General features: G+C 31.9%; 1 protein-coding gene across 1 annotated transcript in view; it reads left to right on the forward strand.

Moving 5' to 3' along the window:
- The window catches only part of LOC130442741 (high affinity cationic amino acid transporter 1), a 148687-nt gene that overhangs the window by 55491 nt on the left and 77039 nt on the right, over positions 1-16157 (forward strand). The window contains exon 2 of the mRNA XM_056777094.1: positions 2438-2581. Coding sequence (XP_056633072.1) covers positions 2438-2581 — 144 coding nt within the window. The remainder of the gene's footprint in view (positions 1-2437; positions 2582-16157) is intronic.

A 16157-nucleotide genomic window follows, 5' to 3' on the forward strand; every position in this document is an offset into this window, starting at 1 on the left:
TATAATAATAATGCTATATTATGATTAATATATTTGTAAATTGATCAAAACATTTCTTAAAATCAGTATTAAAATATTACAAAATGATATTATATTGAGGAGATTGAATTTAACTGATTAATCAATTTATGGTGAATTTGGCTGAGGTTTTCTATATCTTGTTTATCATTCACAGAAAACTTATCTTGTTCTTTGAATATCTACATTCTTTATAAATAAAATGAATAAATAAGATACAACGTGTACTCAAACTCACCCAATCGTTTGAAAACTTTTCAAATAAATGAGAAAAACATAATAATTCAATAGTTTTCTGAAAATTAAATCAAATTACATTATTTTTGTACCTTCTATATTCAACTAACTGCTGTACTGTTAGCTCTTCTATTGTACTTGCGCTCTAGAATCTAGAGCTCTATAGAAACTTCTGTCTAGCTTTCTCAGAAATATATATCGACGATATAATATGGCGTGCGACTCTGTAGTTTCCATTTTATTAAGTAATTACTGACAACGTTGAATGGTGTGTGGCTGTGTACCCGTCACAATATTAAAATTTTTCACCTAATAGTTGTGAATAATGTATAATATTATATTCGTGAATTTAGCTATTATTCGCTGAATAATATGCTATTTCTCGTGCAAATTGAGCTTTAATGTATTGCTTAGAAAAACTGATACAATAGTTACTCAAAAATAAATAGAATTATCAATGTTTAATGACTTGCACTACAATAAATTATGAGCGGCGCCATCAGATGGCGTGCGACTGTGTCTCCGTTACAATATTGTATTTTTTGTAATAATTGTAGATAAAGTATAATACTCCATTCTTGAGTGATAGTTATCACTCCTTATTGAATAATTCCTTGTGTGAATTGATTCTTTGACAGATTTTGATTTGCGACGCATTAACGTGTCATTTTTCGTATTTCTTTGGTGTTTTGTTCAGGAAAACCGGGGTGAGACATTTTTGAAAGCATATTAGACCGTTTTATTACATATTTATCCTTACATTGTAATATTCTGATAGTCTAACAAATCTTATAAAAGTGAAAAGTCTCATATCATTTATCATACATTTTTCTCCTTGCGCTCTTAATCATTTCCTCGAAATTGCGTTTCTGATTCTTGTCTGTGTGAGTTCCATAATCAACCTCAGCTTTCTTTGATCATTAATCGTTCTCATTCGTCTCAGATGCTGAACTTGTGGTTTTTATACCAGGGTTGTTAGATTGACAAGTTTCTGACCTAAGAAATAAACGATACAATTTTTCCATATAATCACTTTAATTCTCATCACAGCTTTCTTTAGAGTCTATACAGTTGGTGCAGCGCTACTTTAACTTTTTTATATTTTCCAAATAATGGTTTTCGTCTTTTACCTCAAAATAGACGTTTATGTATGCGATAACGTCCTTGTCTGATGGAAATCTCTCTCCCGCAAGTGTATCTTTGAGGTTATTAAACACGGTAAGAGTCGCCGGGGACCAAATCTGGTGAATACGAGGAGTAGTCAACCAATTCCAATTGCAATTCGTGAATTTCAGCCAGAGAAGCACTTTCTTTTTCTTCAAATGCTGTCGCTTTGCTGAAATTTCTCTCATCATCATTTGTTTGGCCCCGTGAAACCGTCTTTCGAGGTAGGTTTGTCCTCTAAAAGCTTAACGTTTTTTTTTGTGTCGGAAATATAGTAGTGGACCCAGATTTCATCTACGGATATTAGTCTAGTCAAAAAAATTCGACTCATTTTGCTTCGTTTCGTCAATAAGTCCTGAGAGATGTTCATTCTGCACTTTTGGTCCAAAGGGAGCAAACTCAGAACCCAACGCTCGGATAGTTTACCCATGCATATTTTTTCAGTCAGTATATAGCAAATGTTGTCTTCTATCTCTCTAACTTCAATCCGGCGGTCGTCCTGAACCATTTGCTGGTACTTTTAGAATGATATCGCTGGTGAAGCTGATACGACTACAATTGAATCCAGCTGCTGTAATTTTTACGGTCGTGAATGGTGATGTAAGGTCTCCGTACACAGTATCTAACTCTAATATGGTGTGAATGTGGGTACGTTATTCTGATGCAAAAGTTCATTTGTACATAATCGGAGTTTAACGTAATATTGGAAGCAAATTGGTATGATAAGCACCTTAAATTAAAGAATATCATGGTAGAGAAAATATTTCCACTTTCTACTACCTAGTGGACTAAAGAAAGGACTAGATTACTTTTATTCTCTGTGAAAGAAGTAGTTACGACCACTTATTATTTGAAATATAATACCAAGCAGTGAATCGTACATGTGACATAAGTTTGTATGACAAATAATAAACCTAATGGCTTTATCTGCAGCTCAAGTAGGTTACACCTAGTTTTACTAGTATGTTGATTAGTCTACAAGAATATGTAATAATATAATTTATTTGTTTTGTTACAGATGAAGCTCGGTATGTGGGAGGTTGATCGCGACGCGTTACGCAGAGACGGTCTAGTGCTTTTTAGTAAATTGATCCGCACAAAAAACGTTGACAATTTACAAGAACAACAACCTCGAAGCGATGACACCAAACAAAAATTAGCAGTGAGTATTCTAGCTCTATTCTCAATTTATCAAGTTTGTATTGTTTGTATTTTCACTTTCCACACTTCTCACCAACTTGTTTTTTCTACCCATTACTTTTACGATTATCTTTTCGTGTCTATCTAGAAATTTTCATACTATTTGCAATGTATCAGGTTCCAACAGACTCATTTTAACAATATCATCAGTTGAGTTAAAAACTACTTTAGCTGAATCTATTTCCAATAGTAAGTCTCATAATTTCAAGTATTCAGATTATTTTTGACCAGTTGAAACCTGCATTGACTTGGTTATTTGTGATATTGTGATTATTCTGATATTTTGCTTCAAATTGAAAAAATAGGCCGAGCAAGCTCACGAAATTTTAATATCGTGTCAGCGATTTCAAAGTGGATGAATGTATGAGAGAGTGATTCAAGAAAAACCACTGTGAACTCTATATTTCACAAGGAAGTATTAGAATATTTGGAGTCTAATTCATCCAGGAAAATGACCGTAACATGAGGCAACCACTTTCCTCTTCATAATAACAACGTCCACTCTCATAAGTCGCTTTATATTCGGTACTAAAACTATTTTTGTCCGTTTCATCACTTTTTCCATCAAATTCAACTTCTGGTTTTTCCAGAAACACATAATCTACCAAGAAAGCGCTCCTTTTATTCAACATTTCAAAACAAATATCACATAACCATTTCTGAAGTTTCTAAAAGGCGTTCAGAATCATCATTGTTCCTATGTCCACACAGAGTATTACTGACAAATCATTCCAAGCGCCGCAATACTTTCAGAATAATATTTTCGTAGCTTTGCCTCGATTTCTATACTTGTTTACGTAAATAATGTTTATATTGCAAACCAAGAGCAGTACTATATAAAATTTCTTATTAACTAAACCCATATAAACTCGGTGGACGTCACTTTTTCGGAGGAAACGTAAATCAATATTCCTTACGATATTAGCAATAAAAGTTGGTTTTTTCTATCTTCTAAAAAACGATTTATGTGTGTGTAAAGTACATAATATAAACACGCTTTCTAGTGTGTAAAACTTGACGCACAAGTGCGTAAAGCAGCATACCTTAAGCAGTTGCGTAAAAAACGTATTATTAAGTGTAGTGGCTAGAGTACGAGGATCACATGCGGGAGGTCCCAGGTTCAAGTCACGCTGATGTCATTTTTATTTTTCTACTTATGTAGTAATCATTATTTTTAGGTGGCATTTATAGATGCCGAAGAGAAGATTCGACAATTTAAATAACATAAATTCATCTGTTGTTTTATAAATTTGTTCTAATTTCCATTAAAATGTTAAGAATATTGATAAATATATATTCTATAAGGAAAATCACCATTAAACTGTATTTTGATAAAATGTTTGCTCTTAGAATAAATATACAATTCGTGTATGAAGGCCTTTATTCGACTCATGTGATCACATACAATATTCACGTTCGTCGAAAAAAGGGTACTTTACACAATTGTTATACAAATAACTATTTTAACTTCTGTCCTCGGTTCATTATTGTACTTTGGTCTCTGCTTCCATCTTCTAGAATCTACCCTTCTCTATTTCTATTAAGTATTCAGATACCGCCCTCATTTGCCGCCCTCACTCCCGCCCTCTAAAACATTGTGATATTTAAAATTTTTCTCATCTAATCTAGATGAATACTTTTTAGATTTAAATATATAACATATCGACGACCGTCAAGTACATAAGATCAGATTAGAAAATAAACAATCATCAGAATTTATCGAGAACGTCAGTTTAAGGTAGCGTTAATCACTTGCTAAAAAATGTCTATACCTATTTCACTAATGTGACAATTTAAGAGTAACGAAAAGAAAGGGAATGGCTACAAAGTTGTAAAAAAAAATATTGGGGCATTATGGTAATAAGGGTAACCAAAATGGCAAACAAGATGCGATTTGTTGATTTGCAACTCATCTGTGACACTGGAAAATAAATAACTTTATGAATGTAGTACATCTCTGGGCTATTGTGGTCGAATTCACTAGGTTGAAGACAATAAAATATTTTATTTACAACCATATATGCGATACTAAAAATACCAAAAAATAACACATTGGCGAATATTATAATACCTATTTAATGGCAAACAATAAAAACCAACCATGAACTAAAATACAACAATCTACTTATTGAAATTCATTGTTAATAGTTATCTCTTTGTTGGACAAATTACTTTGCTGTTAAATAACGAAGGCTTGTGAACTACTTGCAACAGCTTCAGAAGACATGGCATATTAGGACAGCATATTCGCAGTTTTGGTTTTATTCTCCATGGAGCTATCCACATAACCTTCTGCCACAGTACTAGATTTCCATCCTCTGCCTTTTTAATTGGAGTACATTTGCACCGCTGGTGACTAGTAACGTAGCGGCGGTTCTTCTTAGAGCGTGCTCTGTAAAGCCTTTCAATTGGTTAATTTCTTCGCGTCTTGGTTATCAAATCTCTCGACAGTAATCAAATTCTTCCCACCTCGGTGTGTAATATACTATTATCACCAGTATAACACAACTATAATAAAAAATTAACCACCAGTCACATCTATGTAACTAAAATTCTAAAAGGTTATAATGAAAATTATGTTGTTTCCAGAAATATGTTAAATAAATAATTGTTTTTTCTTATAATCAATTTCAGTTGTGTTTTTTAATCAGAGCACAGAAAAAAACGTAGATCAGGAAAAATTTCCAATGCTGGAAATTCCACATTCACGTCTTTATAAAAACAAATGAAAACAAGATGTTTCCAGATAAATACAGTCGCGTACTTAGAAATCGGCGCCCTGTTAAATTATCTATCAATTTAAAAAAATATTCTGTTTGAAAGATAATATGCTTTATTGTGAGAATAAATTTATCAGCAAGACTTATTGCTTATATGAGTAGCAATCGATAAAGAAATGAAACGTATTTATGTCATATAACGAAAACAAAAAAATTTCTCAAATAAATAAGTATTGCGTTTGTAACAGAAATTTGCACATTATTCGTTTTTTATAATCTCGATAGTGTTCAGGTGTATTAGTTTATTGCAAACTACACCATAAAAAACTGCCCAATTTATTGTTTTAATCGGAAACGGACTTGGTCAGTCATCAGTAGACAATTGGATATGACCCGCGCAACGGTTCGAAGAGTGTGCCAGCGTTATGAGCAGACTGGATCCTTTTATAGAAAACCTATAACAGATAAAAGACAATTTCCAACCGCTCATGGTGACCGTTTTGTTGTGTCAACAACATTAAAAAATCTTCACCTTAATGCCGTTCAAGTACAACAACAGGTAAAGTGAAGATAACCTGACCCCTAAAACACCTGCATTTGGTCCAAAATTCAATCAAGCTCATCGGCAAACACGCCTGATTTTTGCACAGAATCATCTGAATTCGACGTTGGAACAATGGAGATCTGTTCTGTACTCAGACGAGAACAGAACAGAGAATATGCCTCTGTAGTAGCGACCGAAGAACCGAAGACTAAGAGAGCGATTTGCAGATTGATGCTTTGAAGATCGGAGTGCTTATTGAGGTGATTCCTGCATGATTTCATGTGATACCTTACGTCGACTACATTGTAGACGAATTTACCTTGACATGACATGACAATGCAAGACCACACACCGCCAGAATCATGCAAGATTACATTACAGAAGTCTTTTTGCGGGTTATGGAGTAGTCTGCATACATTCCTGACCTAAATCCGGTAGAAAGTTCATTGGATGAGCTAAAAATAAGAATTCGAGCTAGACCTCCTACCCCAAAACTCGATCCCAGAGCTTATTGTTGCAATAGAAGAAGAACATACCACAAGAAACTTGAATAAATCTATACCTAATCGGATGAGAGATGTTATTAGGGCAAGAGGAAATTAAGCGTTAAGGTTCAAATTGTCAATAACCCTATTAATAATAAATAAGCTTAATTTGTTTAATGCATTAACTTTACTATATTAAATATAGGAAGCCGAGAAAAGTTTTCTAAAATTTATACTCATTTTAAAGCATATGGAATTGTCTTTCAAACAGCATATTTTTTCTTTATCAGATGAATAATTTGAATAAAATATAGTTGGAATTAAAAACTTTACAGCGGGCCGATTTCTAAGTACGCAAGTTTATAATAAAAAATTAATTATAACCTTATGTATCCAAATAAAAAATGCCAGAAATATTACCTCCAGAGCTGACAGCATCATTAACAACAAAATTTGATGTATGAGCTGCACATTGGTAGAATTGATATCAAGCATCCGTTTCTCAAGCCCAATATTTTTTCATTTTATGTTTTATCCATTTCACACGTGCTAGGAGCGGTCCTGGATCTCTTTTAATATTTCTTTCTTGATTTTCCTCATTAAAACTATGTCAGTCGCTCATTCATATAAATATTGATTTTTTCATTGTCTGTTTTCGTGTTTTTATCGATGAAAAGTCACTTTAGTTAAATTTCCCCTTATTCTGCTGAATAGCAATGCCTCAATCCCCTTTCTACATTAAAATCTGATATGAAACCATCCAACGTTACTTGTAGTTTCCCGATTATGAACTTATTTGTATTCTGAAGTGTTTCATAGCTTCGAACTTAAACAACCTATAACTATAAAGTGAGATGATTCAAAATCAATGAAATATCAAATGCCGCAACGAATTCTGCGCATTCGCTATTTTTCGCTATTTCAAATAACTTCGAAAATACCAAAAATAAACATGTGAGGTATTTATCAAACTCCAATTTACATCTTAATTGTTATTGTTAATTCAGTATAAAATACTCTCCACTCGGTAAAATGCTTTCGAAATTGGAAATTTTTGTTTTTCTTTCACAAATGTAATGAACATTTTCTCCATCTAAAAGATCATTTATTGTTACTTGGTTGAAAATAACTGGAATTTAAAGTAATAAAACGACCATTAGAGAATTAAATTTAAATTAAGTTTGATTTTGGAATTTATTGCATATACTTAATTTCGCTAGTATATGAATTGTTTTACGAGCTTACGTGCTTAGCTAGCGGTGATGAAATGGATATATAAAACCAATTTTACACCGATTTGAAGCAAATTAGTATTTAACTAAAATTACATTATTGAACGACTAGTTACCAAGGTTGCATTTATGACGATGGACTTTTTATTGTATGAGGTTTCTGAGAAAAAATATCAACAGAATATTATTCAATTCCAAGATCATATTTATACATTCAAAGATTCTTATGCTTGTTTTTGAAATCCTAGAATAATGCGTCTGAGTAACGTACCTTTCTACGAAAGCTCACCTATTATCCTATTAATAGTTTATCAACGCCATCTTAGAGATCTACATTAAAATAAAAAATTTTATTATTTTTCTAATATTTATTTAAGTGTCCTATAAAGGATAGGGTGCCATAGAAGTACTTATATTTAAGTATATTTTCTGAATATTACATTCAAATTTTATGAATTTTCAATAGATTATTACGTATGTTAAAAAACCTAACTTTCACAGAGACAACCTGTACAATCTAGAGATAGAAAAAATTTATTACTTAATCGATGTTTTAACAAAAAGATACTCTTCATTGTGCTCGAGAAAACTTATGGTTTAGGAGATATTTAGATTTTTAAATCGTTGTACATGCCAAGGAAACCGTTCGCCATAAAAAGACATTCTGGAAAAAATTATCATAAATTGTGACCGTTTATTGAAAATACTTACTGTAATACTGTATTAAAACATGTCTTGCAGAACTAATAAATAATTGAATAAATATTTGTACTACATACTATCGAAGATCATATTACTAATGATCAAAGTTCAAAGAAATATCCACCGTAGACTCCGGAAGTGTTCAGAAGTGCAAATTTTTCTACATTTCAGTTTTTCCTTATGTTCGACAGTATGCAATTCAATTAGAGTCCCGTAACACCCTGTATATAGGACACTAGAACAACGAAATGTAAAATACAGAAAATTATTTTGAGTTATACAGTTTAAAACATTGTATGCACTACATAACATCAAGTTTAGAGCAAAATATGAAAGGGTTTTTTTTCCTTCTTGGTTTTGGCACCTTCTCTAATTTTTTCTGCGTCGAATCTAGAGATTTTTTTTGTGTGTGTTTTCATTGCATTATCTACATGACACATGATATGCAGGTCGGGGCTAAGAATTGTTTCGAATGTGACATGAAACCACAAATTTTATACACGAAATACAGACAATATTTTTTGTACTTTTTGTAGAGTAATCAATGTAAATTTACATCGTCTGATAAACAGGGTGTTGCTAAGTTCGTGCAACAAAATTGCTCGTATGAAATTAAGTTGCGTCTTTCCAATATAAAAATTCTTAACAGGTGGTGACTAGAATTGAGTTTTTTATTTTTATTATTATCGATCGTTGAAGTTTTTGGCGTATTTAGAGGGTAAAATTTGTTTTTATTTCTAACTCTCATAGAGGTCGGTAGTTACACGGTTTCTACCAAATAGTATTGAATATAACGATTTCAACGATTTATTAAACAAAATTTCAAGTGAACTTAAACATCATTTGATACCAAAAAGGTACTCTTGGTAAATTTCGAAACTGTGTACCGTTTTCGGAATATTTTGATTTAAAAATAACCGATACTGTTATAAAGTATTGGTAAAGTTATTAATTATTATTATTACTAATTAGTAAACATATGAATTGAACATTTTTTGTCGCGTAAATGATACCCCATCGATAAAACGGATACATTTAGAAAAATTGGACTGAGGCTGTCATTTCTTGTAACATTTCACAAAAATCCAGTTCTTGTTTTTCAAATTCTTTCATACTAAGACCTTCAATATCTCATTGCCCATACTTATTTAAGATTCTATACTGATTAGACTGGATATTTGTGAAAGCTTGCAAGAAACGAAAGGCCTCAGTCCCAATTGCCAGTAGTTACGGCAAAATCGTAAGATATGTGTATTTTTTTTCTTCGACGCCTTTTATCTTGAATACGGATTGCGTTACGAAAATTTTTATACCGAGCAAACCCCAAAATATTTTTCAGTTTTTTATTTATCCTAGAGACGGGATCACCTTTTTATGAAACACCCAAATAAAATTTCAATTCACTTTGAAGCCAACTCACAAAATAAGCACTCGGAAGATAAAATAACTTCATCCTGAAGGATTTCTGGTAATTTTGACAAAATTTTTGATTAATAATTTTTCTCAGATTTTGTTCACCAACAAAGGCCGATATTTTAAATCATTTTTCCTGCATTCTTTCTATGTTCTATTCATTAAGCCACACGTTTCCTACCGTAAGTTTTTATAACATTTTGAAAGCTTCCTCACAAATTCCGTTTTAATTTCAAATGTTTCTTCAATATTTGTATTGTCAAAACTAAGTTCACTTGAACGTCTGTTTTCATATAATTTTTAAAATACATATTTTCGCAGAGCGTGTTGAATATTTTATGAAAGATAGGTAAAGATAAAAGCAGTTTTTGTTAGGGAACGTGGAGAAACAAAGCAAAAATGATGAAAACTGATAACATTATGCTGCCATTTAAAATAGTTGGTATAGGGTTAGAAAATATCTCGCGCAAACGTCCATGTAAATAATGCCTCTATTCAATCACCTTCGAACTGTACTTACTAAGCGGCTAAATAATAAGAGTAACTTGACCAGATCGAAAATTAATTATTAAGTAAGAATTTCTATGACCTTCTAATCACAATTACACTGTCTATTACATGTTTCGATAATCAAGTTATCGTCTTCAGATACTGAAGGTGAGCTAAAACCTATTACTTGTACCAAATTATCCCACCAACGAACAAAATCCAGATCTGGAAAAAATGAGAATAGCCAGACAAACAATTTGCGATTTCTTTCGGCGCGTTTAGACAGGTATTTCGATTGAAGGAAAGTCTGGATCAGACAAAAGCAAAAGAAGAATAGAGAAGCTTGGGTTAGAGCGGCTTGGAAGGCAACATTCTAAAGTAACAGAAAGTATTCCAAAAATCAAGAAAATCGACACTTGAATATTCTGATAAGCAAGAAATGGAACAAAAATCAAAACTTCGAAGTGTCAGTGTCAGCGAGTTTTAGCAAGCTAAAAGTTTGGTCATCATCGACGATATTTTACTTTTCACGGGAGTGGAACGGCGAGTAATAAGACTTATTATTGTCAGAAAGGCGAGGAAGCAAATTAAGAAGTGTATTTCAAAAGTCACAAAAAGTTCAACACGAAAGTGTTGGTATGATTAGTAATATCATCTCGTAATCGTTATTCAGCAAACATTTGTCATTCTGGAAATTCTTTAACCGCCAAAAGACATGAAAAAAGAGACTAATACAGTACATAATGGTCCGGGAGTGGTCAATGCTGCCGTGTGCAATACTAGGGCCAAGGATAAAACAGTAGCATTCTTATGTATTTTAAGTGGCTGAATCCAAATATGCCCGACGTTTTTGCGAAAAACTGGTACGTTTTGTTTAAATCGCAATTGCTTAAACAAATTATGAATAAATTGGGTTTTTCGTTTCGGACACTTTTTTATGCAAATATGGACCATTTTAAGAAGATAAGGTATCCTTTATTTTTCCGTATAATGCATATTTGAAAATTTATAACTTTTTAAATGTCGAGAAATCGACGATTTTTACTAACTTTTGATGTTAATAACTTTTGACCAAATGAACATTCTTTCAAATTGAAAAATCGTACTTGTTCTTTGAACCTTAATCTACAAGTTGGTATACTTCGATATTAGTGTTTGACAGTTATCGCGATTGACAATTAAGTGCGTTCTCAACGTTGCAGCGCGTGACAACACCTTCTATTAATACTTTACAAAATATGAAGAAAAATGTCGAGAAAAAACTATAGCATTTCTTAATAAATGCGAAGAAAAAAATATTAGGAAAATTGAAAACCCATGGCTGAAAAAACAAATGAAATAAAATCAAAATGGATCGAAAATTTAACTGATACTGTCATACCAGATGAAGGTGCCAATTTTGGACCACACGCAACATCACCAATCAACTAAATAACGAAATCTAAAATAAAATAAGATTTTATACTTGTATATGATGACAATTTTAAAAATAAATTGTAAAATAAACAACAATCGAGCAATATCAAAGCCCAAAATATAACTAAAACCGAAGAATTTATCAATCAAACCAGTAATCTCAAAAATTTAAAAGCAGATGAATCTAATAAAACTGTTATCATGAAATCAGAATATTATAATGATAAAATGATGAAATTAACTAAACTATAAGACAACTTACAAAAAAATTAAACAAGACCCCTAAAGTATATGGTTTACCGAAACTCCAAAAACCTGACACTCCCCTTCGACCGGTTGTTTCAAGTATTTGAAAAATATTATGAAAAAAATGTTATACCAGAACAAATACTATATCAGAAACACTTAGGATTACGAAGAAAAAATTAAAAGTATAGATTCTTAACGAATACCTTTGTATTTATTTCGTTAGATGTAGTTTCTATATATACAAATATTCCTATATCCATTGTAATAAAAAAATGAGAAAAAATCAAGGAATATACAGAAATACCTCAAAACGAATTCAAAAGTTATAGAACTCACACTTACAACAACATATTTCAAATATGAAACTGAAATGTACAAACAAATTGATTGTTGTGCTATGGGAGCCTCCATTTCAAGTGTTATAGCACAATTAGTAATGGAAGATCTTGAGGAAACTGTTATAAGCAAACTTGATATAAATATTCGATTCTTTTTCCGATATGTAGATGATTGCATTACTGCCGTACCAAAGAATCAAATTGAAAACATAAATAAAAACTTAAATTCACAATCGGAATCGAACAAAATAATAAAATCAATTTTCTTGATGTAACATTATATAAAATTAGCAATAACATAAGAACAGAATGATATCCGAAAACAACTTGGTCCTCAAGATATTTGAACCTCGATTCATGTCATCCTATGTCACAAAAAAGATCAGGGATAATAAGTTGGCTGATAGATCTATCCAAATATCAGATTCTGAGTTTAGATGCTTAGCTATTCAAAAAGCAAAAACTGTATTGAAAGAAAATGATTATCCGGAAAAAATTATAAACATCATATGCAAGAAATGGATAAACAAATAATACAATCAATTAGAAAGCAAAACAGAAACGAAACATCAAAACATAAAATATTTGTCCCTATCATATGTACAAGGACTTTTCCAACAACTATCAAATTATTTCAATAAATATGATATTAGTATAAGTCATAAAAGACATAATACATTATCCAAATAATTCACTAAATTAAAATCCAAAACACCAAAAAAAAAAGAATTAATATTATATAGCAAGTGCCTTGTACTAATTGTAACACTGTCTACATAGGGCAAACATCTCAGTATTTAGAAAATAGACTAAAAGATCATAAATTTGATAGAAAAATAGAACTGCATTAACGAACCATGAAATTGAATTGAATTGAATTATAAAGATTCAAAAATTCTCGGAACGGAATCTAATACACGAAAAAGAACAAAGTTCTAATTTGATTTTATTCTTATTTTCATATTGATTGATTAATCTATTGATTAATATAAATACACAAATTATCAGTGTCAATATCATATTTTGATAAAAACTTAAAATTAGTCGAAACGTCAATATTTACCTTTCTTTTAAAAAATTATTAAAAAAAACTAACTTTGAAACATAAAGAATATATTTTTCATAATTTTCAATTACATTTCTACATATAATGACGGATATATTTCCCAGTGTGTGAGAAAATCTATATTTTTAACGTTTGCAATCGCGAATAAATTGACGAAAACAATCATTGCAAACAAAATAAATGACCCCTTTGAGCTATATAAATAAATAATATTCCGGTACGTTGTGTAAATTTTGAATACTCGTTGTGAATTCGAGTCAAATAAAACATTTTTTTTATTGGAAACAATTCATATATTTTTAATTGAATGTCAACGATATCGCAGAGTACTAATTCAAACAAGTCAACTCAATAAACAACCTCACAAATTCATAAGAAATACGTAATTAACTCAAATTGGAAACATGAAACGATCCTAATTTTATAACAATTTGCTTCTTCTCTTATCAGGTTTATTTTCTTTGGTCCTTGGGTGTTTAACTTTCTTTTCTCGATTCATGTAGTATAAATTCATCATTCTATTGTTTTCTAAAAGAAAAGGTGAATTTCTACGCATATTTACTGATTTATTGTCTTTGGCCTTCATTTTCTCTGGATTTCTTCCTTTGGTCTTTATTATGTCAGGCTCTGGAAATGAATAACTTATGTTTTTTGTAATATTTTACCACATGAATTAGATATTTGTAGACTTTATTCATTTACAATTTAATAACTCAGACTTATTTTGTTATATACCTTAATTTTTTTAGAAATGGTTCATATACATATAATGGCATTATGGTCGCTTGCCATGTAGTTGAATTACATTCAAATTACATATATAGAACAACATGTATATACGAGAGTTGTCTGGAAAGTTCTCGATCTAATAATGAATAAAGACATTTTTTCCATAATCATTTTCTTTTTGAATCTATACACGTTTGCTAGTAATGCTATAGCCTTTTTAATCCCTCAAAATAGACAATTTACTCGTCTAATGAAAATTTCTCTTCTTTAAGTTAAATTTCAGAGTAAGAAAGCAGGATCGAGTCGCTGGGGGCTATATCTGGATAATGCGCTGGATAGCTAACCAATTTGAAATACTATTCATGAATTTTAGCCATAACAATCAACGGAGTGTAAAAAATTGCGTTATCCTGATGAAAACTGACTTCCTTTTTTTTCAAATGCAGTAACTTTTCTAGAGATTTTCCATTCAACTTATCAAGTAGAAATGTGTCATAATCTCCTCTTCTTGTTCTACCCTTCACCAAAATTAAATGGTCATTATCATTTTTTCGCTCGATGAAACCGTATTTGCGTTTTCCGGAGCAATATTCACCCTTTGCAATCCATTGCCTCGACTGTTTCTTCATTTTACGAGTGTCGTGGTGGATACAGGTTTCATCTAGAGTTGTGAATCTAGGCAAAACAATTCGACCAATTTTGCTTAAACTGTCTCAATAAGTCCAAAGTTGTCAAACGTGAAAGCTAAAGCGCGAGTAATTCTTCAATCAGTATTTAGTAAATGGGTTCTACTGATAAGTCGATAACCTATCCCTCTAATCTTAATCCGAAGATCCTCCATTACTATTTAGTGAACTTTTTCGATGATATTGCTGAGTACGACCGTTCTTCATAGACAATTTATCCAATTTTCGGAACAACACGATTTTACGATTTTTAAACAGAAGCTAACCACCCAAAAGTTCAGTGTAAATCCCTCAATGCATGCGCAAATATATTGATAGGTGCTGACATTCTTAGGTTGGGATCGGAAGATTTTCAGACAACTCTTGTATAAACTTGCCACCCCCAGAAATTCGAAAGCTAAAAGTTTGAGAGAATATGCCAAAATTTTGGAGAAGCATACTCTAGATTTAACTTTATCATCCCAATAATAAGACTCGAAGACCGATAAATTGATCAAATTCAAGCTGCAAGATTTGATCATACACGGCGGAAAGACGAATCAGATGTGCCCAAGTTTTATGGAGTTGCGTCGTTCATTTAATTACGGAGGTCCTATGGCAATCTCCCTCATAAGAAGACTCGGAGATCGAGAAGTGGATCAAATTTAACTTGCAAGATTTTAATATACACGGCGGGAAAAATAAAACTAAATAAAATCACACCTGGATTACCATCTAGTAACAAAGTGCTCGTCAAGATGAATCGAATGAGCCCAAACTCGATGGGATTGCGTTGATCATTTAGGGAGTTCCTATGGCCATCTTCTCCATCATCAGAGTCGGAGACCGGAAAGTAGATCAAATTCAATTCGTAAGTTTTGATTACACACAACGGAACAGGTGGAACTAAATAGAAGCAGATCCTGGTTATTATTTGGTAACAAAGTACTCGTCAAGACGAATCAAACTCGATGGAGTTGGGTCGCTTATTAAATTACGGCGTTTCTATGGCAATCTTCGCCATAATAAGACTCGGATACCGGGACCCTGGACCCAATCATTAGACCCTGGTTACCATCTAGTAACAAAGTACTCGTCAATATGAATCGAATGAGCTCGAAATGGATGGAGTTGCGTCGTTTATTTAATTAGGGAGTTTCTATGGCAATATTCCCCATTATAAGACATGGAGACCGGGAACAGCGAGACAGGTGAAACCAAATAAAAGCTAGTAGAAAGTGAATTTAAAATAATAGCTACTAACCACAAAAAAATTCTGTTCATATGAGTGAAAAACTAATCTATGGAACATGATATAACATTGAAGTAGATGTGTATTTAATTTCTGAAAATTAATCTCGCATTAGACCGCCTTCGTAAATTCATTTATGTAATAATTAAACTCACCAATAGGTTCTTCGGGTAACGCACTTTGGACGCTAAGGGCAAAACTATCTGAAAGCACAAAACAAAATCGATGAATCACATCT

The sequence above is a fragment of the Diorhabda sublineata genome, chromosome 1, assembly GCF_026230105.1.
Source record: "Diorhabda sublineata isolate icDioSubl1.1 chromosome 1, icDioSubl1.1, whole genome shotgun sequence".
NCBI lineage: Eukaryota > Metazoa > Arthropoda > Insecta > Coleoptera > Chrysomelidae > Diorhabda > Diorhabda sublineata.